Source organism: Zootoca vivipara, chromosome 13, assembly GCF_965207765.1.
Source record: "Zootoca vivipara chromosome 13, rZooViv2.hap1.1, whole genome shotgun sequence".
NCBI lineage: Eukaryota > Metazoa > Chordata > Lepidosauria > Squamata > Lacertidae > Zootoca > Zootoca vivipara.
The window spans coordinates 43083008-43097784 of NC_142596.1; the positions used below are offsets into that span (position 1 = coordinate 43083008).

General features: G+C 41.7%; 1 protein-coding gene across 1 annotated transcript in view; it reads left to right on the top strand.

Annotated features, from left to right (window-relative positions):
- Window positions 1–290: 290 nt before the first annotated feature.
- Window positions 291–14777, top strand: part of BAIAP2L1 (BAR/IMD domain containing adaptor protein 2 like 1) — a 68424-nt gene continuing 53937 nt past the window's right edge. Inside the window, exon 1 of the mRNA XM_035130832.3 lies at window positions 291–632. Coding sequence (XP_034986723.2) covers window positions 582–632 — 51 coding nt within the window. The 5' untranslated portion in view covers window positions 291–581. The remainder of the gene's footprint in view (window positions 633–14777) is intronic.

The window sequence follows — 14777 nt, forward strand, 5'->3', positions numbered from 1 at the left end:
ATAACGAAGATTTTCTCGGTGAGGGGAAGGAGGCGGAGGCGGCCTGAAGCAGCTTAAAGGCCTCCTGCTCCCCCCCCCCCCAAGCTCAGGTAAAGAGGCGGCGGAGCTAGAAGCGGCCGGGCAACCTCGGCGACCTTCCTCCGCCTCGCCGCTCGGCCGGGCCCGCCTTGCGGCTGCCGCGTCAGGCCCAGAGGGCCCTACCTCGCCCGACTCCGCCCCGCCGCCGCCGCCGCCGCCGGGGCCGCCTCCCGAAAGGGCTGAGCCGCTGAGCTGGCCGGTTCCACGAGTTTGACAGTTTGAGAGGAGGAGGACGAGGGCGCCACGGCAGCCAGCGCCGCCGTCCTCGCCGGTTCACCTCATCTGCGTGGAAGGGGAAGGAGGCTCCGAGGGGAGTTTTGTTTCTCTCTTTCTCCGAGGGAGTTCTTGTCTCTTCCCGGCTGGAAAAAAAAGGCGCCTCAGGGGAAAGGGGAAAAAAGCGCCGGTCGCCGTCCTGAGGGAAAGTTGTCTCGGCCGCCTCAGCCGCAGTTGCGCCTTCTTCTTCCCTCTCCTCCCTTCCCGCTCCAAGTAGTTCCACCACCACCATGTCTCGGGACCCAGAAGAGGTGAATAAGTTGACGGAAAGCACCTATAAAGTAAGTTGAGGCGAGGGAAAGTCAAGCGGCTCCTTTCTCCGCGCTGGGAGCGGGAGGGCGGCAAACCCAGGGGGTGTGGGTGGGGGGGGGGGAAGAGAGAGAAATACTCATTATCATGAGGGGAAATAAATATGATCATGATTAATGATCATGAATCGAACTTCTTCGTCTTATTTACTTATGGCAGTTTGGGGCGCAATGGTCATAGCTGCCAAGTTATCCCTTTTTTTAAGGGATTTTCCCTTATGCTGAATAGGCTTCCTCGCGAGAAAAGGGAAAGCTTGGCAGCTATGGCAATGGTTCCCCTCCTCCCCGTGTTATCCCCACAACAACCCAGCGAGGTAGGTAAGGCTGACAGGCTGCGACTGCCACCCCCCATGCCTCTGTGAGCTCCATGGCTAAGCGGGGGGGGGGGATTTGAACCCAGGTCTCCCAAGTTTTGGTCTGGCACCCTTAACCACGAATGCCACACTGTCTCTTCTTGAATTTTTATTTCCTTCAGTGTTCAGGGCCGTTCCTCCTCCTCATAATAATAATAATAATAATAATAATAATAATTTATTTATACCCCTCCCGTCTGGCTGGGTTTCCCCAGCCACTCTGGGCGGCTTCCAACAAGAACCCTGTGAGGTAGACCAAGCTTGACAACGTGTGTGTGTGTGTGTGTGTGTGTGTGTGACCGACCCAGGGTTACTCAAGTAGCTTTAGGAGTGGGAATTTGGAGACAGGTTCGTTCCTGTGCAAACTTAACCTGGGAGTAAAGCCCAGTGAACACGGTCGAGTGTCATTGCACAGCTATGTGCTGTTGTAATGGGGCAGCTGGAGGGGGTTTGATGTTTCAGGGTGGGAGCGGATGTGAGGTTTGCCTTGGCAGCTACGCAGGTGAGGTTCGCCACTCCTTTATGAGTGTTCCACACCTGCCCTATTGCCTATAAACACACAGGAGAGCACACAAAGCCTTTCATGATGCCTTTCTGGTTCTCCAAGGTCAGGTACATACTCCTGAGTGCTTAATGGAGGGAGGGGGTGCTCCCCAGCAACACTCTTGAAGAATACATGTCATTTCCATACCCACCTGAGCTTTCCATGTGTACAAATGGCAGGTACAAAGTGGACGTTTGGTGTCCTATTCTGACCGACAGCAGCTCTTCCAGGGTTTCAGCCAGGCATCTCCCCCATCCTTGCTGGAAGATGCCAGGGACTGAACCAGGGGGAAAGCAGATGCGAGGTCACTGAGCTAAGGCCCTCCTTCCCCATGCTTTTTCCTAACACCCATCAGATTCATTTAAATGGAGATGCCACCGGTGGAACCTGGGACCGTTCCCTTGCAAGACACTACAACCTGAAAAAAAGAGACAGGGCGTGTGCTTTTGTAAACAAATAAAATCTTTAATAAATACTAATATAATAATATAAACACTACAGTTAATAATAATATAAACACTACAGTTCCTCTCCCAAAGGCATTATTGCCCTTCTTTTTCCAGCGATAGCAGCTTGCTTGAGAATTGAAACCACTTCTTCAGAGTGAAGATCAAGCCTTATATGAACTATTCCTTTCTGTCTAGTCTGACTGACCTTGGCTGTCTAAGGTCTCAGACAGTGACTCTTGCCCTAGGATCTTTTTAGGTAGTTTCGCCAAGGATTGAACTTCAGCCCCTCCTGTGCTATGCAAGTTGATTCCTTTCAAATACATTGCTTAACATGTTTTCATGTAGAAAGGGCTGGCAATTGATGGCAGGTGTGCTTATATGTGACAGGGCTTGTGTGGGCTTTCCCACTGAAGCAAATGTCTGTTATGATCTTGAAACCCTGTAACAAACTTGTAAAAGGTGGATTTGATCTATGTTTGTAGAGATAGGGGTGGGGTTTTTCTAATCCATGGTAGTGATTATATGTAGACCTTCGAGAGTGGAAATTATTGCAGATTCGGGCTGAGAAGAAAAGCATATACTCAAGATCACATAATGCAAGTTAGGTACTCATTAATGTAATCCAGGAGTAGCCCAGTAGCCCCCAGATATTGTTGGACGCACAGCAGCTCCCATCAACCCTAGCTAGTAGCATAGCCATTTGTTAGTGATGATAATAGTTGTAGTCCAACAACATCTGGCACCATATTGGCTAGCCCTTGTGTATAGTAAGGATTAAATGCTTGGTGTTAATGCTGCCTTTGGGGTGAAGGTGGCTTCCAATCCATTAATTGATTGCTGTGTGCCCAATAAGGTTTGGCAGTTTTACTGGATTGTTTAAAGAAGGATACAAAGAATTTCCCTCGTGGGTTTGAAGGCATCTATATTCCCAATCTGTTCAGGATAGCAACCAAAGTTGGGGTACTTTCTGGAGTAATGTATCTGAGAGGGCAAAGATATTGAGCAGGCATCCCCAAATGGCGGCCCTCCAGATGTTTTCGCCTACAACTCCCATGATCCCTAGCTAACAGGACCAGTGGTCGGGGAAGATGGGAATTGTAGTCCAAAACATCTGGAGGGCCAAAGTTTGGGGATGCCTGATATTGAGGCTAATGTGCTCTCACTGGCAATTTCACCTCAATATAGCAGAGGGAAAGGGGGAAATTACCACAGATGTTCCTGTTAGACGTATGAGAGTATGGGCTACAGCTCTCAGAACGGTTGACCATCTGTAGGTAACTTTCCACATTAGAGTACCTTCCAATAGAATGGGTGCTATTCTGTCAGGTACCTGTTTGGTGTAAGGCATTGCAGGTGCTTACAATTCAAGGCCCGGTGGATATTGTACCTTCAAGTTCAAATTGCAGTGTTGTAGGTAGATGCGTGATGTAATTCTGTGGAGGACCCTGAGGTATAAGACAATGAGAAGACCATCAATATGTGTATCAATGGCTTCCAGACAGGGAAGTATTGCACAGATAAATTTGTTTGGGAATCCAAGCTGTCCAGCAGACTGAATAACCCGTAAATGAGGAAAACATGAATGCAGGTACAGTGGTACTTCAGTTTAAGAACAGTCCGGTTTAAGAACGATTTGGTTTACAAACTCCGCAAAATCGGAAATAGTGTCTTGGTTTGAGAACTTTACCTCGGTCTAAGAACGGAATCCGAACGGTGGAAGGGCACCGGCAGCGGGAGGCCTCATTAGGGAAAGCGCACCTTGGTTTAAGAATGGTTTTGGTTTAATAACAGACTTTTGGAACGGATTAAATTCGTAAACCAAGGTACCACTGGATATTAGAGTGATAACCTTGTCATTTAGTATGGACCCCTTCGTGGACTTGGAAGGTTAATCCAGTTTTTAAATGAAAGGTGGTGCTGAGGCTTCACATGCAGAACTGCCTCTTGAAATAATAATAATAATAATAATAATAATAATAATAATAATAATAATATGTACTATAATGAGTTGTTGTGCCAACACGCTAAAGGCCTGATTCCAACATTGTGTGAAACAGACATCCTGATTGGATACTATATGCAGGATAATAAATACTGCCTTTTCTATTGATGTTGTATCCAACTTTTCAGAACTTTTCTTTTCTTTTCTGAGAAATACATTAGGTAGGGATCACCCACCTCTGCATTCCCTCAATATAAAGAGCATTGAAACAGCCCTGAAAAATGCTATTTGAAAGCTCTTGAAATGATGCGTAGCATGAGTAATCTATTATACAAATTTTCTGTATGATTTTAAAGTGTCTGATCAGTTTGGAAAGTTAGTTGCATGCATTAGTTGTATACCTCTTACGTTTGTAAAATACTTTAACCACCCAATGATTTCTAATCCTGTCCTGGTTTAGAAAAAATCTAAAATATTTTGGTATGTGCTATTTTAAACCTATAGTTGGGGTTTTTGCATATCTGCCATTGTAAAGTCGTTTCTTTTTCCATGATAAAAGCTTTTAATAATGCTGAGGTATGTCTGAATTGTTAACCTACTGTGGAATGCATGCTTATGTGAGCATATGGCCACATCAAAAAATTGTAGGGTAATCCACAAGTAGGTAATGTTGACTTACTAAAAAGAAATCTTTAAATTTGATTTTAATAGAGGCAATTGTTTTATATAACCAGATTTCATGCACCTTGTTCCAACACTGGTATATTTCATTGCTGGTTTTAATAAACTTCAGCATTCTTTTAAAGTCCATGCTGCACCTTCTAGCTTGTTCCCAAAATAAACTTGAATGACTGATTCTGCTAAATATTATTTTTAAGGTTTTGAGTTACAGCATACATTTCAGTGTGAATCGTGTCACTACTCTAGTCCCAGCAATTTCCTCTCCTTGTGTCTTGTGCACCCCAGTTATTCCCTCTTACGGTTCTAATTAAAACCTCATCACCTCCCGACTGTCATAATCACAGTCAGAAACCTCCTAACTCCTTCCACCCATCTTGCCTGCTTCACCTCACTGAGTGGATAGGCTGGCTCTGTATATAAGAATTTTTTTATAGGTGCCTTCTTGGGCTCCTTGATCACTGCAGATGGTGACAGCAGTCACAAAATTAAAAGACACCTGCTTTTTGGGAGAAAAGCGATGACAACACTGTCCAACCATCTCGTCCTCTGTCGTCCCCTTCTCCTTGTGCCCTCCATCTTTCCCAACATCAGGGTCTTTTCCAGGGAGTCTTCTCTTCTCATGAGGTGGCCATGAGCCTCAGCTTCAGGATCTGTCCTTCCAGTGAGCACTCAGGGCTGATTTCCTTAAGAATGGATAGGTTTGATCTTCTTGCAGTCCATGGGACTCTCAAGAGTCTCATCCAGCACCATAATTCAAAAGCATCAATTCTTCAGCGATCAGCCTTCTTTATGGTCCAGCTCTCACATCCATACATCGCTACTGGGAAAACCAGAGCTTTAACTATACGGACCTTTGTCGGCAAGGTGATGTCTCTGCTTTTTAAGATGCTGTCTAGGTTTCTCGAAGCTACTAACATGAGTTCGACCAAACTGCAGGAGGCAGTGGAAGACAGGAGTGCCTGGCGTGCTCTCGTCCATGGGGTCAACAAAGAGTCATCTAAACAAACAAACAAACAAAAACATCAGCTACCGTACCTAATCCTTTTTGCAAAGTTTTCATATCTTGCATCTGCCGTTTGAGAAGAAGATTCTTTAATATCCACCCACACTTATTGTATAGTAGTATTTGCAAAAAAGCAACTTCTAGGACCCTGATGTTGGGAAAGATTGAGGGCACAAGGAGAAGAGGACGACAGAGGACGAGATGGTTGTACAGTGTTCTCGAAGCTACCAACATGAGTTTGGCCATACTGCGGGAGGCAGTGGAAGACAAGAGTGCCTGGCGTGCTCTGGTCCATGGGGTCACAAAGAGTCGGACATGACTAAACAACTAAACAGCAGCAGCAACAACTTCTAGGAAGGACGTAATCTCAGACTAACCCATCACAGGGAAGATGTCTCCTGGTTGCTAGGGGAAAGTGAAAAGAAAACTACAGTATAGAGATTCCAGGGACTACTGGAAAATAAGACAGAAGCAGGAAAAGTACACTTTCCGGGAATTTTTATTGTCTGCTGTCCAAACAACTCACTTCATCAAGCACAGCTCTGATTTCATTCATTGATAAAAACACTGATAGGAGAAGCTAGACCTATTCACTTAACAGAAATCACTTAGGAGGGGACCCACACATTTTGCTTCATACATTTCTTTCTAGGAGGGCCTTCCATGGTGCCTACAGGCATCAGACTGGCAACCCCCATTTTGGCTGTCTCTTAGTGTAGATCCAGGTTAACAAGCCTGACCACGAGCTAGATAATACTGTTGCAAGACTTCACTTGTGCATTTGGTTATCCACTGTGAGACCAAATGCTGGACTAAATAAACCATTGGTCTGATCCAGGCAGCAAATGGTCCTTATGCAAATTTAGCCTAACAACCCCCAAGTTGCTTAATAAGACTCAGATTTCTTGAGTACACATAACAACTGCAGTAATTGCAGTAGTCAGAAATTGTGTTGTTTCTGAGGCAATCACATCTTGGACTATGCATTTTACTTAACTAATCCAGGCTTCAGACCTCCTGTGATATATTTACATAAGATTACAACTTTTCTTGGATAACATGCTAAAATTCTGAGAAGATAAATAGTTTGAGGTGGATTTTGAGGCTCATAGAATATCACAATCAAATTTCTGACACAGACTATACTTTGCCCAAAATATCTGAGTGGCAATATATACAATGTATTAAGCCCATTGCAAATGTGCAGAAAAGTAAAACTTATCATCAATGCCATCTATTTGTGCTGAAGTCAAAATTCCACACCCAGACCATTCCCCCCCCCATATCTTCCACTATAGGTTATGCAAATTCCAGTTTTTCCACAAAGTTAGATCCGAATGCAAATAAGAGCTGAGTGGAAAGATGAGATGCAGTAACCCAGGCCTTTCTAGTTGTTATTATAATAGGACTGTACAAATCTAGAAAAGTCAAGTAGCATGAAACTAAAGCTGCCCACTGAAAGAATGGGGAAATTGCTGTAGTTCCAAGTCTATCCACTGAGGAGAATAAGAGCAGTGCAACAGCCCACTCTGTACATTGCATGTATTCATTGGTCACATGTCAGTGAGGTTTTCAAACTGGGATAAAATGTCCTGGGATAAAAGAGTGGAGTAATAAATGCCTTCGGTAATATTAAATAAAAATGTAGCTTTTCGGTTTCTTTGCACGTAGAGCTTCTCATCATATATCCATGGATCTTTTAGTCTTGTGATGGGGGCAGGGCACCCAAAACTCCTACAGAAAAGAAGTTTTAGAGGACAGAATTATTTGGCACAGTGTTGATTTCATGGCAATAAAGCATGCAAGATGATACCATCTATTGGACCAACTTCTGTTGATTCAGTGTTTGTTACATTAGCTACTATGCACGTCTACAGTACTTCTCTAGCATCAGCATAAAACCAGCTCTCTAAAAACTAAATACAGTATAGTGTGGCTAAATGGGAAGGCAAAGAGTTGTAAGGGGCAACTAAGTAGTTAAAGTTAACAGTGGGTTAATAGAGCAATTGATTTGGCAAAAATGGATATGCCATGTGACATGTAAAGTAAATTATGTATCTCAAATACATAAATTATGTATCTCAAATACATAAACATGTAATCTACCTACTGTGTATGCCATTATGAAACATTTGAAGCACTTTTCCAAGGAGGAAATGTTTATTTTCCACACAAAAAAAGGTTCATAAGGGAGCATGACAGAACATGATAACCAGGGTGGATAAAAATCAATGATTTTTTAAAAAAAATCAAAAAAATCGGATTTTTTTGATTTAAATCGGATTTTTTTGATTTAAATCGATTTTTTTGCTTTAAATTGGATTTTTTTAAATAAAATGCTTTTTGAGGAAAGCATATTACCATCCAAAGGTTATTCCATCATGAAATAAAGATTAGTTTTTTTAATTATGTAGTATAAGGTTGTATATGTTTAATTTTGGGGGTAAATAAATTCCATTAATCCATTCACCTCTTCCAGAGGTTTTTGTAAGATTATTGGGCAGTTTCTCTGCCTACAAGATATTATCACAGGTGCTTGGTTTACTTTTGCAGTTCTCAAAACTGAATTTGACTCAACAGAGATCACATGCCTCTTCTTCACAGCAAAAATGTTATAACATGAACAGAGTTGAGCAAAAGACCTTAATCCTATTGTTCTACAAACCTATGAATACAGAAGCAACCCCTTCAGTGCTAAGTTTCAAGAAGTTCAGTGAATAGAATAGAAACAATATTTTTCTGATTGTTTGGACAGTATTTAAGTTTTTCATGTGTAGGCTGGGCTGACAGTCTAAGTTTCTTAAAATATATATATTTTGTTTTTGTTTAACCAAATTAGTTAACAAACATGGATGTTTGTTTAAGCAAATAACATTTGCTGAAATGTTATTGTTTCAGTTGAATAAATCTATTTAAATTGTTATTATTAAGGTAATGATTATTTTTCTCCTTCCTAAGTACAACAGTAAAGTTGTCCAAATATGAATGATTAACCTATTAAACTGGGGATAAAAAACTAATATGAAAAGTTGTTATTCTAAAAATCTTCATCTACTTGCATAATAAAGTTATACCAGCAAGAATTAGTCTTTATGATTTAAATCAACTATGATTTAAATCAAGCCTTACTGACTAGTGATTTAAATCGTGATTTAAATCAGTTTGATTTAAATCAAATCCACCCTGATGATAACATAGGTTTCCCCTCAAATTACTATTACCCAACTATTTCTTGAAATGCCTGTTTTGGTATCATCATACCAAGAGGCCATTTTGGTATTGACATTTCTAGTGGAATTGGCATTTAATATTAGCATTAACAGAAAGACATAGCCTTTGTCTCCACTTTAGCTCCCAGGTTGTATAAGGAAATTAGCATACTGATTAAACTTGCCAAGGTTCGTGAACCTTGTCAGCAGCACCTGCTAGAACTGATGCCTTTCCTGTGCCCGCAGTGCCAGCCTTACCCTTGCAAGCAGGCATCCCTGGAGACTGTGCTATAATGGGTACAGTGTTTCTGGTGCTGTGTATGCTGGCAGTGATGGCAGTGGGGTGATGGCAGTGTGCACTGAGGGGCAGTTGGGGTCCAGAGGGGCCCACTAAGGGCAATCTGCCCTCCAGTCCTTGAGCTGGGTCTGATAATAAGTCAAGGACAAATAGCATTGAATTATTTTCTGCAGAAGGCTTACTATGAAGTTACCAGTATTTTTCATTAGCATGGGGGGTGCCCAGTGGAAACAGCTGGTGTGAGTGAGGCATAGGTCAGAGGCTCAGAGCAAAGATGGAGCTATATGCTCTTCCATTTGTTCGGGGCGCTAATCATGTGGCTTGCAAAATCAATAAATAAGCCCCTTAAATCCCAGGTATAAAATGGATTTGGAATAACTCTAAAAGAAAATAAGCTATGTTTGTTCTAGGCCTCATGATTCCTTTTCCACATACAGCACACGGCCTGTTTGGCTAACATAGTATCCATTTATTGGATTCCCATCAAAATATATTTATACAAATTGCATAACATCCTTAAATATACTTAACACAAATCTCAGAACACCCGATGGAAGAGTTTAAATCCTACCAGCAGAGTTTCTTGAGGTGTCATGGGCACGTTTTTAAAATATTATGAAATGAACACCCCAAGTATTTTCAAGTGATTCCATTATTATAAGAATAAGACACAAATTTATGCAGGAAAGAAAACAACTTGAAAATTATATTTAAAGCTAGTTTTCAAAGCTAGCTTTATAAATTAGTTATTAACATAATTTTGTTCATGGGCTTATACAGTATTAATGTACCAGGTAAACCACATACAGTTAACATACATGGTATTACAGCTTGCGTGTGTTGTAGAATGTACAGTATATTTTCCCCCATGGATGATGTACCAAATGCAACTAGTTTCTCTTCTGGAACAGTTATGGGCCATTGTCATTCCACACACCCATTTAAGGCTATACCGGTAGTAATGCGAGTGATCCATGAATGCTGCTTTCTGGTAATCATATGGTTAGCTATGTCAGCAAATAAGTGTTTAAATGGTATACATTGAAGTACATCAGCATAAAGGAATGGTAAAGCATAATTGTATGCAGCTTCTTCAGGCAGACACTCCACCACATATGTTTATGGTTTGACTGCTAGTTGGATATTATTTAATGATATTACCAAGATGGAGATTTATATGATTAAATACCTTTTATATATATATAAAAAAAACTAATGACATTGCTGTGAATTTCTTTGCAAACCAACGATTGGCAAGTTTGTTTAAAGTGTCATTGTTAGCTTGATTATATCGGCAGGATATAAGCCTCAACTTTATAAGCTGCAGGGTTTTTATGCATTGTTGATCTGTGACATGCTGAGCTATTGTGTTCTTGGAAGGTGTGTCCTGCATAAGAGCAAAGCTGAACATGTATAGGAAATTACAAAAGCTTTCATTTGATTGGAAAGTGAAAATGTTTTTGTAGTACTTATAGAGCAGTGTTTTTCAACCACTGTTCCGCGACACACTAGTGTGCCGCGAGATGTTGCCTGGTGTGCCGTGGGAAAAATTGAAAAATTACTTTATATATAGTCAATATAGGCACAGAGTTAAATTTTTTTAACATTTTCTAATGGTGGTGTGCCTCGTGATTTTTTTCATGAAACAAGTGTGCCTTTGCCCAAAAAAGGTTCAAAAACACTGTTATAGAGGACAGTGTATCTAGCATATGCCGTAACTAAACTTTGACATTCTTTTCACATGTGTGTTTATAAAATCCACAGCAGGAGTGAAAGCAGGTCAGTTTCTATCAGCCTGGTTTTTGCACAGTACTTGCTACTTGTGCTCTGATTAGGAGTACAAGGTGCTTAATAAGATAAATCTTTTCAAGTGATTCTCTTGTGTTTGCCATGAGTCTTACTCTTAGTCTTAAAAAGACTAGTGGAGAATATCCAGTGCTGCCCAGGAATTTTTAGAAACTAAAAAATACTGTGATTTATTGACAAAGATCTTTGCCTCAGGAAACCTTGTACCAAGTTTGGCTCTGTTGCTTTGCACAGTGCAGGGGGTTAGACTAGATGACTCTCATGGTTCCTTTCAACTCTACAATTCTATAATTCTATGATCTCAAGAGGCAGCCAAACCTATAGAGAACAGACTGACGGACAGGCAAAGCACTTTCCAAAATATATAGTAGATGAGGGTCTATTTATTACATTTTTATTTCACTCTTCTAAAAAATGAAGCATCCACTGTCATTTCTTTACCTCAGTGTACCCTGACAACAGCCCTGTGAAATATATTTGGCTGAGAGGGAATAACTATCCCAAGCATCATTTAAGCATTATGCTTAAGTGGGGATTTGATTCTACAACTTCCCATAGCCCAACATTCTAATAATTACACCGCATCAAACTCCAGCTTTCAATCGTGGCTTTTAAGGCAAGCAAAAACTGTAGTTTGCTTGTTTGAGTCAAACAGTGCTGTGGTTTGCTATAAATTAGGGACAGAGGGGCTCATGGTGCATGAGGGGAGGACATAGGTGAAGCAGAATGCACACAACCCCAGGACTATTCTCACAATGTCAAAAACCATGGCTTGGCCCAACATATGGCTTGAGCCATTAAATCTATATGACCACGTCTCTACTTATTTATGTCTCTAGTTTCTTAAAAATATCTATTTAGCTTCCTTATTGATTGTGTTGCTATTGTGTAAGATATCAGTTACCTTTTTAAACAGATCATTGAGTGATCACAAATGATTGTTTGCTGTTGTTTCAGTTCTTTCAATTTAAGGAAGGAAATCTGAAATGATGTGATTGTTTTAAAAAGGAATGCACTGAGTGTTTTTCTTTTGGTGCTGTCTGGGAGTATTTATTCTGCAGAAGGCTATAAAAAACAGTTATTAATCTGAAATCTTGGCAATGCAACTTCCAACTGATGGAAAATATTCTAATAGTATTCATATTGGGCTGGTGCAGGCATAATGTTGACTTCCTGCTAACTGTGGTTAGCAAGTTAGGAGCAAACCTGGAGAATGCTTGCTCACCAGCTCAATCCTCCCTCCCTCTTTGTGGTCTTTCTTTTGCCTGATGTAAATATTCCCAATTGCTGTTAACCAGTTTGTCAGCACCAGTGTTAACTGTGGTGTACACTTGCTTGGGTAAGCCTCAACTACAGTTAATACAGACAAATTGCTTAACATGAAATGATATATATGGAGGGAGGATCTGTTTCAGGAAGAAGGGTTGCGGAAAAGCAGCATAATGTTATATAAGATAAATCATTCATTATTATTATTATTTTGTATTGCTTTATGGTATCTTATGTTTTACTGAGTTTGGCTATATTGTTGTTAGGGGTGTTAAGGGAGGGGTAGTACTTCTGGTGAGGGACACTTCCTTCTCTTTCCATCCCGCACTCAACTCTCCCCTGTGTCAGCATGTGACAGTGGCCACAGCCCATGAAATGGCTTCAACTGTCTGGTTAAATCAGGTGAGGTGTAGCTGATGGGTCTCAAACTCTTGGGGAGTTAGGGACTTCCCCTGCATGTGAAGACAAACTCTGGTGGGTTGAGCAGATGAGACCAATAGTGGGTCCGAAGGTAATGAAGGAGGTTACTACATGTGCTGTAGAGGGAAGTGAGGGGTAGATGGGGCTCGTCAACCTGGGAAGGTAGCCCATCTAGGAGAAAGACAATAATCTTAAACCTCTGCTGCCTTGTGGCTATGCTCATTTGTGAGAAAGGTTTTGGGAGTAAACCCCGAGGAAAAATCCATATCCACTGCCTTGCGGGACATCTTCAGGAGAAGAAAAGACTAAGTAGTAAGCCCTACACAAATCTGGAGTCCCTAATGTGGTTGGATGGTATCTTGTACATCTCCTTCTGGCAATGTCTGCAGCCAAGCTGGTGCCAAACATATTGCTCTGCTTTCCTTTGGACCACATCAGTTAGGCTGGGAGGGGAGTTTTGTCATATGGGGAGCTCAGGACCTCCATACACACTGCCCAGGCTTGCACTAGTGAGGCCACTTTGGTGCAGCTAACACAGCAAAAACAGTGCGGGAGGCAGCAGTTACGTGTTACTGGTCTCTGTGCATGCTGTGATTCTCCAGCAGTTTGGCTTCACCCCAGAAGGTGGACTCCATTGCATTTCTTACATGCCATGCATTCTAACACTGTAACAAACTGGCCCAGTGAGTTCTTAGAACTATCTGGGATGAAGCACTGATCTGGTAATAAAAGAAATTTCACAAAGTGATTCGACACCTTTGATTCACCCTAGTCACAGATATAAAGCTTATATCTAAACATTCCTCCAGAAGAGGAGGATTGGATTCTGTTGCTTTTCAAACTGAGCACCATAGCATTTCACCAACTTAACTTGTCTGCGCTTGTTATAAATGACTGAGATGCTATTAAAGCACTGTAATCATGGAAACTCAATGCTGGCTAAAGAAATCAACATGAAAGGAGGAAGGTCAGAAGTATGTGACCATTCAAAATCACTACATAGCAAAGATAAGTAAATATGGAGCATTCTAGAGACAAATATTGTCTCTACTTATTTTGGCTTTTCCCCACGGGAAATCTTTAAATAATACAGCAGAACAAATTGCAGCAAATTAGATTAGTTGAAGATGCCCATGGGTGTATATCTGAAAGATGTGGTTGAAGAAGTGGATTGGAACAAGAAGCTTAGAAAATGTAGTTGACAGCAGTACAGTAAATTTATTTAAATTATCAGAAAATCAATTGCTGTAGGTAAGAGTTCAGCATGCTGATAATATATAAAAATAGCTATCAGAAGATATATCCCAGTCAAGGATAATACAACCAGAGTCTTCCACCACATACATTCTAAAAACCCAGTGAGTCATAAGGGGGAAACTCTTTTCTAATGTGAGCTATGATAAACAATCAGTTGGAAAGCATGTGTGATGAGCTTTATGTATTGTATTTCTATCACGTGCACCTTCAAAGCATCTAGCCAACTAAAACAATTTAAAAGAGATGCAACTCATTTCAATTTATGCAACAATATAACCTAAATTTATAGAAATTGTCCAACCAAAAGAAAACACAAAATTATTCAAGTAAAAGAAAAGCACATCTTCATAAGTAGAAAGTAAGGTAAAGGTAAAGGGACCCCTGACCATTAGGTCCAGTCGTGACCGACCCTGGGATTGCGGCACTCATCTCGTGTTATTGGCTGAGGGAGCCAGCGTACAGCTTCCAGATCATGTGGCCAGCATGACAAAGCTGCTTCTGGTGAACCAGAGCAGCACATGGAAATGCTGTTTACCTTCCCGTTTACCTTCGAACTGCTAGGTTGGCAGGAGCAGGGACCGAACAACAGGAGCTCACCCCGTCGCGGGGGGATTCAAACCTACAACCTTCTGATCGGCAAGCCCTAGGCTCTGTGGTTTAACCCACAGCACCACCCGTGTCTCTAAGTAGAAAGTACAGTGGTACCTCGGTTTGCGAACGCAATCCATTCCGCGGAGACGTTCGCTCGCCGAGGTATTCGCTTGCCGAAGGCATGCTTCTGCGCGAAGCGCCGTTAGAGCACTTCTGCGCGCACACACGCTGCGCAGGTCGCTTCTGTGCATGCACGAGCTGCGCAGGTCACTTCTGCGCATCCGACGCCGCGGAAC